Below are 9119 nucleotides of genomic sequence, written 5' to 3' on the forward strand. Positions count from 1 at the left end.
GAACTCGTGCCTTTTCAAAGCTTGCGGCATAGCTAGTCTAACCTTGAATATAATTGCTATTCATATAGTCATGTGAAGCGACTAGGACATATTAGGTGGTTATGAATGACAGAAGTCATGAGAAATATGAAACCTATAGGTCTGGGTTGTGAGATTTAGCGTCCCGGAGAGGCTCAAGACGTCAGACACGCTGCAGTGGAAGGCTTCTGATAATTTCGACCACCTGGGGATTTTGAACCCTTATCGACATCGCAATGAAAGTGTACGCTGTCACACTCGCGATGGATAACCGATGGCCGATTAGGGTAACAAACTGGATTTCAAGGGAAGGAAAGCGTAGCAGGGGGCGGCAGAAAGTTAGGTGGGCGGTTGAGGTTAAGAAGTTCGCAGGGGTCAAGTGGATGCAGCTAGCACAGAACCGGGTTAAGTGGAGAAATATGGGAGAGGCCTTCGCCCTGCAGTGGGTATAGTCAGGCTGATGATGATGATGATGATGATGATGATGATCGACATCGCGCAGTAAACATGGGCGCCTGGTGTTTCGCCCCTTGGAAAAGCGACCGCCGCGGCCACTATCGAACCCGGGTCACCCGGATTTGTATGATCTAGCGGGTACGTGGGAGACGCGCATTACTTGGTTTACGTTCGTTAGCGTAAGCTTCCCTAGTGTTATGATAGAGATTGGCGCATTCTTAAGCGGTTGGATAGTGCAATCGAGGTCGTCGCTACCTCAAAAATACCCGCCTTGCCATGGCTTTCTATAATTTACTGAAAGCCTCACTTCTTCGTAAATTCGCACCATAACTTGTGTACTTCACACAGCTACAGGCTCGCAGGGTTATTTCTTGTGAATTGAGATTTAGCTTTCTTTCAACTTCCAGCTCCGACCGTCACCACAATCCGCTTAGTTTCTCGCAGCGAATGCTGAGAGCAGTTCCTGCGTTGCCAGAGACCCGGTGCCCTGGAATATCGCATATTATATTAACATTCCTTTGTTCAGGATCTCCCTGTTACATTGATTTGCATTCCTGTTGCTGCTTCTTTTTAATTGTGTAAAATGTCCGCTGTTGCGTGCCGGACGTGTTTCTGGTTAAAACCGGCAAGCCTTAATCTCAAATATTTATTATTTTTTTTTTTCATTTGCACAAAGTGCAAGGATAACTTACAGTAACTCGCTGTCGCTGCATCGTGGCCTTGGCAGCGTTGACAAGGCCACATGGAGCGGACTCATGCGCTCCACAGCGAAAGTGCAATATCGACCGTTTATCAGACGAGACGTCGTTGCTAGCTATCGTTAGAGCTGCTTGACCGTGAAAAAAAAAAAAAATTAAAAACGCCCATGCTCTCTTATGTGACGTATAAAGCGAGGAAGGATGTCAGAAAGAAAGGTAGCCAACACAAAACCGCAATGAAGCCAGACAAGACATGTCGCAAGCGCTCTCTGTTGGCGCTTGCAGTCGGACTGCTTTGTTTGACTGTGCATGCATGCTGTCAGGTCTGCTGCCGCCGCTATGGCGATGTCGCAAGCAGCATATTCGTTGGCCACGAAAAAAAAAAAAAAAAAAGAAAAACGAAAGAAAGAAAAGAAAACGCACAAGGTACGTAGGAACAAAGGGAAGCGACTGCCACCGACTCTTTCTACGAATCAAGGGAAAAAGAGAGTGATGCCGGCGCAGTTGGAACATGGCGCAAAGCAGGAGTCATTGGCGAGAGCGGGATTCGAGAGCGAAGGGTCGCCATGAGCGCGCGCTGCGGCACGCTCTCTTTTTTTGAGACGTCCGCATATCGATTAGGATTCCTCTTGTTGACCTTTATGGCGGTGGCGGAGAGGTCGACGGGAGACGCGAGGGAAGGAAAGTCCAGCATCGCCGCCGCTTCTCCCCATGATCTTTGCCTGCTCTCCTCTGGCCTCTCTAACCTCCTTTCCCCTTTGCTTGCATCGTTGGTGGCGTCGCGCGTTGCATCTCGGTATTGAGATTGGTGCGCAAATGCTGTTGGCACGAGAAGATGGCGGCTTTCTCTACAATATATTCGGGTTGGTGCCCTTGCAATCAGGTCGCTTGCTAGTGGAATTTGATGGGCGGCGATGGCGAGAGAGAGAAAAAAAAACAATTGTGCAGCAACACTGCGAACGCATGTATAAGATAAGCAGTTGAGCGGTTATGGCTTCAGCTGGCTGCGGACAGTTTTCCGCAGGGTTTAGCTGCAGCTCGCAGGCCGAGTATTTTATCTGACGTATGACAATATCATAGCCGCCTGTTCATCGTTTTAAATTTGGCAAAGTTGATGCACTAATTAACTCTCGCTCGCAACATTCCTTATATAGTACTGGAGTGTTTGACCCAAGGTCATGGCTTGTGTGGGAGTTCACAAAAGGATTGAGACTTGCGTCTGACGGCTCAGCAGTGATAACATGCAGCTAGCGACTTGTTGGTGCATCCAAATGACAGCGTGATGTTCCATAAGCATCATATTCTCGAGTTCACCCTTCTATTCCAAAGCTTTCTTTGTCCGTGATGGTGTTTGCTACAAAACCTAACCATAGTGGCAGATTCGACGTATTTCCTCTGCGCTTCTCGGTGCCATTGTCCGATGAGCCAGAAAAACTTCCTTGTCTGAGGCTCCCGCGATTGGCCGTGTGGTGGGGTAATTCAGATCCCTCCTACTGCCAAAATTTCACACGACGCAGTGGTTTCTCATTGCCTACTGCACCTGTCAGTCTTCAACGACGGGACGCGAAAGTTTTAATTTGCAGCATTGCTTAAAAGGAAATTTACAATATTATTTTTCGGAATATCAGCCTACACCGAAGCGAAATCTCTATATTGGAAACCGCACTGCCAGCGTTTATATGTAAATAAATTTCCTGTTCTCTTGATAAGACAGCTTTGTCTATCAAGGAGCGCAAAGAGACGTATTCTAGAACCAGCCAAGTAGTGCGAGACAGTTACTGAGCGATAAAAAGTGCTCTACTCCAAGAACTTAATTTACTCTATTATTCTGACTGTTTCGGAGGTATGTCTCGCTAGGTACCGACATCCGTAGCTTTCCGGTCGCGCTTCAAGCTTGCGTTCGAGCTGTCAGAAAGCCATCACCCAGAGAATTTCGAGTACCTTGACGAGAGGAAGCGATATACTACGGAAGACGAAGGTTGGAACCAGTACTTTTCCGTACGGCAGAAAAACAAAGCGAACAGCGGGAGTTAAGGGTCCCTCGTGACACCCACGTGGCGCCGGTGGGTGCGGCGGAAGCGGACTGCTGTTCGGTGGTCTCGTGCGTCAAGTCACGACGACTGCGCCAACGCGGGCGCCGGGTCTGAATGGCCCGTTGCCAGAGAAGAGCGCGCGTAGCCGGCGCGGGCTGCCGCTGGGAGGTCATCGTCCTGGGTCGGTCGCCGCCGCCGCTCGGGCCCCGGGGTCTGGCTCCGCCGTGAAGTCAGCGTCGTAGGCCCACGTGTCTGATGAATGGGCGGCCCCGTATATGCTCCGCGCACCAGTCGCGGCGGCTGTGCGTAGCTGCTGAGCATGAAGGGGGGTAGATGGCCCATTGTGATCTGTTTTCTTGCGCGATTCCGCGCTCGAAGACTTCGGGCCGGGCGGTGACTACACAGCGCCATAAAAGAAAGCACACAGAACAGAAACACCGAAACGTGTGAACAATCATGATACTGTGGGATACGGATTTGCGAGAAAAAAAGTTTCTGCTTTGCCTCGCTAGCTAGACAGGTGATATTCATCAGCTGTCTCCACAGATCAGCTGACTGACAGATCAAATCAGTCGATATTGTCGACCATAAACCCTGACTGCTCATTGGAGGGTCAAATTCTAAAGTTAAAGCTCAGCTACTTTGGTCATCTGCTGAGAAGAGAGGAGTCGCTGGAGAAAGATTTGATGTTGGGAAAGGTTGAGGGTCGCCGGAGAAGGGGTAGGCAGCGAACGCGATGGTTAGATATGGCATTCTCGAGGCATTGCAGATGAAGCTATGTGATGTTAAGAAGATAGTGAGATACCGGAAAGCGTGGCGTGACATGGTCCATAGGGTCACGAAGAGTCGGACACGACTGAACGCCTGAACTGAACTGATTCATCAGTGGGTGTAGCGAAGATGTGTTCTTCAGCACATGTAAATATATGCACACACAGTCAGCGAGGCCAATGTAAACGTAGGGGGTTATTTTAATTTTTCCCTGAACGGTGCCCTAATAATTTTAGGGAAAAAGACACCGCTGTGTATGTTAGTGGCACTGGTGAACACTCTCTCAAGGTTCGGTTAAGGACAACGTGATCCAAAAAGGTAGAAGGTTGGACTGCCGCTCCTGTAGCTCAGTTGGTAAAAGCGCCGGACACGGTATTGAGAGGTCGTGGATTTAGCTCCCACCAGCTGCTTGGTTCTTTTCTTCTACTTTAAATGTAATAATTCCTTCTTCCTACAATGACTGCTGCACTTATCAGGTCAACGAAGAACCTTAAAGTTAATAAATTCCCAAAGTGTACCTTGGTCTCGCCGACCGTTGGCTATTATTATAGTGACGTGGTTAGGGCGCTCGACTGGCCTGCTCAAGGATGCGGGATCGAATCCCGGCCGCGGCGGCCGTTATTCGATGGAGACGTACGTAAAGCAAGGCACCCGTATACGGTGCGATGTCAGTACACGTTAAGAACTTCACGTGGTCGAAATTTCCGGAGCCTAATAGCCTGAGCCTCTTATGACGTTAAATCCCATAGCCCAAACCAAGCCAGATGCATGGTGGTTCACAGTTTTGACTTATTTTAAGGGGTGGTCACTGTCTACTGTTCTTTTTGTACACATTCATTCCCACAGCCATGTCCTCTCAGGTAACAAATCCATCCTCGCCATCGTGTTCGATAATATCAGTTGCTACACTTAGTAAATGCGTCTTATATCTTCATTCGATCAAGCTTCTGGTGGTCCATGAGGTAAATGAAAGTTCGCCTGCTGTCAGCCTGCAATTGCACAATCTCTCTCAGATAGAAAACTCCTCCTGCGTTAGTACTCGCTACTACCTACGTTAGTTAATGCTAATGGACGCAGTGGACATGCGCTTGCCTACTATCTTAGTGTGCACCACGCTACTATTGCGGCTCTGGATCATCTTACCTGGCATCACAATCTGCTGTCCATCTTCCGCATTCCAGAGTGTATCACACTCTTTGAGTCATTGTCCGGACCACGGAAGACGGAGGGTGCACGAAAGCATGCCATTACACGTCAATTCGTGACTAGCAAGCTCCTGTTCAAGCATTTCATGTAACTTAATTTCAAACACGCTTACATTCGGGCATCGTATGAAGAGGTTTTACTAGATGTAAGTTCAGTCGTGTTTACTGTGGCAATGGCCGAGGCGTTGAAATTAGGGCGATAAGACGATAACAAAAATGGGTACCAACGCTACAAGACGTTATACATTAAGTAACCCATCGCTGAGGTCTAAGTCCATTCCTTATGTTCCCCCTTTTCGCTGCCCGTTGTCTTTTTACTGCCACGCTAATCACAATATCACACCCATTCCCTCTGAAGCACCAACTAGCTGAACATTTTTTTATTATTCTTTTTTTATTTTACTGCAGGCAGCCACGTGGGAGAAAACCGTAGCGCGACTAGGCCTAAAAGTTGACGCGCAATGATTCCATGTGGGTTTTCCTGCGCGACGATGGCTGTACTGGCGCCGCTCGATAACGATCCGTATGGCGGGGGTATTCCAGAGTGTCGCCGAGGAGAATATCGACCAGCGCCACTTTGTGGCGGTCGTCGCTGCCGTTCCCTCATGACGTCATCTCCGGGTTTCTCCTCTGTGCGATGAATCGAGTGCACCCGCTGATTCCGGCTTCCCTTCCGGCCGCACAGATGGCGCCAGGAAGCCCACTTCCTCGCCATTCGTCTTCACTCTCTCTTTCTCATCGGTTTTTCCCCGTGACGATGCCCATGACGAAGCCCTTGGTCGCTGTGGTGTTCACAGCCGCAGCACAGTTCGTTCAAGCATTGGGAGCGGTGTGAGGTCCGTTCGCGACCGGCGTCCTTTGCTGACGATTCCGGCGACCGCTTTAGTCGAAAGGGCCATTGGCTGCGGCCGCTTTTTTTGCCTGATTCCTACTCTGCGTTCTATGACGCACGTGCGTTAGCCCGCTGCCTTTGCGAACACGAACATCGGATTTCGTCTCGGCTCCGTTACGATGCTACTCGGTTCCGTCTACCTATATAGGTTGACGTGCATTAAGCTTGCGAATCCGATTTTAGCTATGTTTCCTGTAAGTCTGACGGCGAGCTGTTGAGAGGAAAAAGGAGAGCTTTATCATATGTTGAGGAAACTTCACCAAATTCTCCGAATTACTTTCGCTCTGAATGTGTCCACTTTGAACATTTAACGTTTTTGTGGGCTGTCATAAACACCGCGAAATATCGCTTTCAGAATTTGCCCCTATCTGGAGAGCACCTTCAGTGGACAGCCATTGCGTGAATGAAGCTGGAGTAAGACTTCTCCTGAAAGCGTATGCAGGCTAGCATGGCGCATTGCCGTTCCTATCTTTATTTCGGCAAAGTTTGAGCCAACGGCTCCCGTTCTAATCACCAAATTAACGCGTCGTGAGGCGTTTACACTGAAGGCTTGCCAGTTTTCTGTAATTCATATATTCTGTGAGACTGTAGGATTACCGACAGTGTATTCACCTTCAAAGCTAAGATCACGCTAGCGTCGCATTCTCGTGCAATCGCTTGCCCCTGTACATCATGCACGTACTGCTCGAAGGCTAAGTGAATCCATTCTGGCTCACCGCGTGTGAAACTAGCACGATCTCCATGCCCTCTCAGTGAGGGGACACGTATAGCCCGAGGGCCGTAGTACGCGTAACTCTGTCTACACTAGCAAGGAAAGAACCGGGTTAGTGCCGTTAGAGCGACGATACTTCGCAACCACCAGTACAGCCGCCAGCACAGAACGCGGTGGAGACGAGTTATCCCACCCTTTCTGGCCCGAGGGCATCCTTTCCCACGTGGAGAGAGAGGACGGTTGGTCGCGGTCCTTGCATACTTTGAGGTTCGTGACCGTCTGGAGAGAGCGAGTCGGGATCGTCGCGGCGCCACGCGGACTCGCCGAGTTCATCACGCGGGCTCCGCGGCGGACCTAATGATAGCCAAAATCCGCGCCTGTGGAGTAGATGGATAGCGTCGCTCTCTGAATCGCCGTTTGCTTTTTTCTCGTTCCAGGGAGGTTCACCGTCCGTCCAGTCCTGTCCAGGTGTGTCTGCTTTTGAAAAGCCATCCATCTGCTGCGGCCGTGGCCTGGCGCAGAAGATGTCGAGCATCGAATGGCGGCCTTGCTGAAGATGATCTTGGCGGGCGAAGCCGGACGCTGATGACGGTACTGCAGCACCGCCAGGAACTCGAAGACATTCTTCGTAGAATTCATCGTGAAAAACGGGGAAAAAACGCTTACTTGGCCTACAATATCTGAGCAAGCACATGCGGCTTTGATTGCCTTGATATCATTCTAGCCATTTCAAAACCTTTAACACTCGCTCTTCGCCCCATTAGTTGCTCCTCTTTCCTGGACGAGCGTAGATAGACGATTGTACTGGGGCATTACCCTGTTAAACATATTGAACATAAATTAGTACGCTGGGAACCATTAAATTCATTTGGGGTGGACATTTGCGCATTCTCACGCGGTCAGATCCGAAGTTCAGGAGAACGCTGACATTGCTATCTCGCGCAACCTCACGGGTAGACTGTGGCGCGGGAACGGGCGCCCAACGTGCGCGCCATGGGTGCGTAGCGGCGCGAGGGAAGGGTGCATGGGGGAAAGGAGCCGACCCTGTCTCCCAGCCGCCGGGACAACTTGTTGCGTTCCCTTTGAGAATGGGAAGGATCGCGGCATCTCCAAGTCCGGCCTCCTTCCTGAGCACTGCTGTTCGTTGCGCTTCCTCCGGGAGGAAGAAGAGCAAGCGGCGCGGTTAATTTTTTTTTTTGCTAGAGATGCGCTCCTTAATTTTTCATTTAGATTTATTCTTTTGTCCCTGGAAGAGGCAATGAAGATCAAGACAGAGCCGCACTCTGTAATTGACCATTGTGCATGAGGCGTTCCGTGATCATTCTGTGCCTAATAATCCTGCCGCTTTGCTTTGTTCGCTCGCACTCTTTTCATCAATTGCTAGTGCAGCACAGGGCGCTTTACGGCTCTCGAAGCCGCACAGTTTTGTGATTGGCTGGTGGTGATTAATGAAAGTGCCATCTCGAATACGAAGCACCCTTACTTATCGTGTTCCATCATATTATGAGTGGCTTTTGGGTTTGCCTTAGGAACACGTGCAAATCGATAAATTAGCGAACTGTTGCGCAAATCAAAGAGGGCTCGTATCGACCGGGAGTGAAGAGCCCCGGAGCCAGGTCACCGCCGGCCAAGGCAGTCCCTAGACGACAGAACTAAAATGGCGGCCGAGGACGGTCCTCCCGCCGGCCAAGGCCCCTGGCGGCCGGCCTGGGTGTCTCGCGTTTTGTTGCGAAGCGCTGCGCTCGCGCTGCTTTTCCATGCGGCGATGGCGGTGGTGCGCGTTTCGTTTTTATTGTCTCTCCTCTCCTTCCAGTTCGAGCGCCTTCTCTCTGGCGTGTTTCTCTCCTCCTCCTCTTTTGTCTCGTTCACCCTTTCTTTTTTGGCGGCGAGCACAATGATGAAGCCGTCTGGCGCGCCTGCGCAAACGCAGCATTGGCGGAGAGGACCCCCCCCCCCCCCCCCCCCCTTCCCGTGTTCCCCCTCTTTCTCTTTTGCGTCTGCGGCGGCGACGGCAATCGCCAAGGTGCGTGCACTCGTCGTCGGCGCGCCGTCGGCGGCGCCGCCGCTTGGCGACGCTGCGTGGTCGCGCTGTGCAGCGGTGGCCTCCGGTTGGCGCATGCGTCAGCCCCCGGTATTTCCCTTCCCTCCGCTACTGCTCTGTGCTGGGTGCCGCGAAGCTCCGGGGTCCACCTCTGCATTCCGCCGCAACGGAATTATCGATCGGCGCGGGGACTTTGCCGCGGCGCAGCCGCTGCCCGGGCGTAGTCGCGGCTGGACGCGCGCCGAGGCGGTTCGTCGGATCCATCGAGCCCTCGTCGTCGTCTTCCTCCGCAA

General features: G+C 51.3%; 1 protein-coding gene across 2 annotated transcripts in view; it reads left to right on the forward strand.

Annotated features, from left to right (window-relative positions):
- Nucleotides 1–8720, forward strand: part of LOC146185993 (uncharacterized) — a 53232-nt gene extending 44512 nt beyond the window's left edge. For both annotated transcript variants that reach the window (XR_014708062.1, XM_084606933.1), the window contains one exon: nt 7223–8720. Coding sequence is in view for 1 of the 2 variants with exons in the window: in XM_084606933.1 (XP_084463059.1) it covers nt 7223–7469 (247 nt within the window). In the remaining variant the exon portion in view is untranslated. The remainder of the gene's footprint in view (nt 1–7222) is intronic.
- Nucleotides 8721–9119: the final 399 nt, after the last annotated feature.

Source organism: Amblyomma maculatum, chromosome 6, assembly GCF_055883805.1.
Source record: "Amblyomma maculatum isolate TAMU_Amacu chromosome 6, ASM5588380v1, whole genome shotgun sequence".
NCBI classification, from domain to species: Eukaryota; Metazoa; Arthropoda; class Arachnida; order Ixodida; family Ixodidae; genus Amblyomma; species Amblyomma maculatum.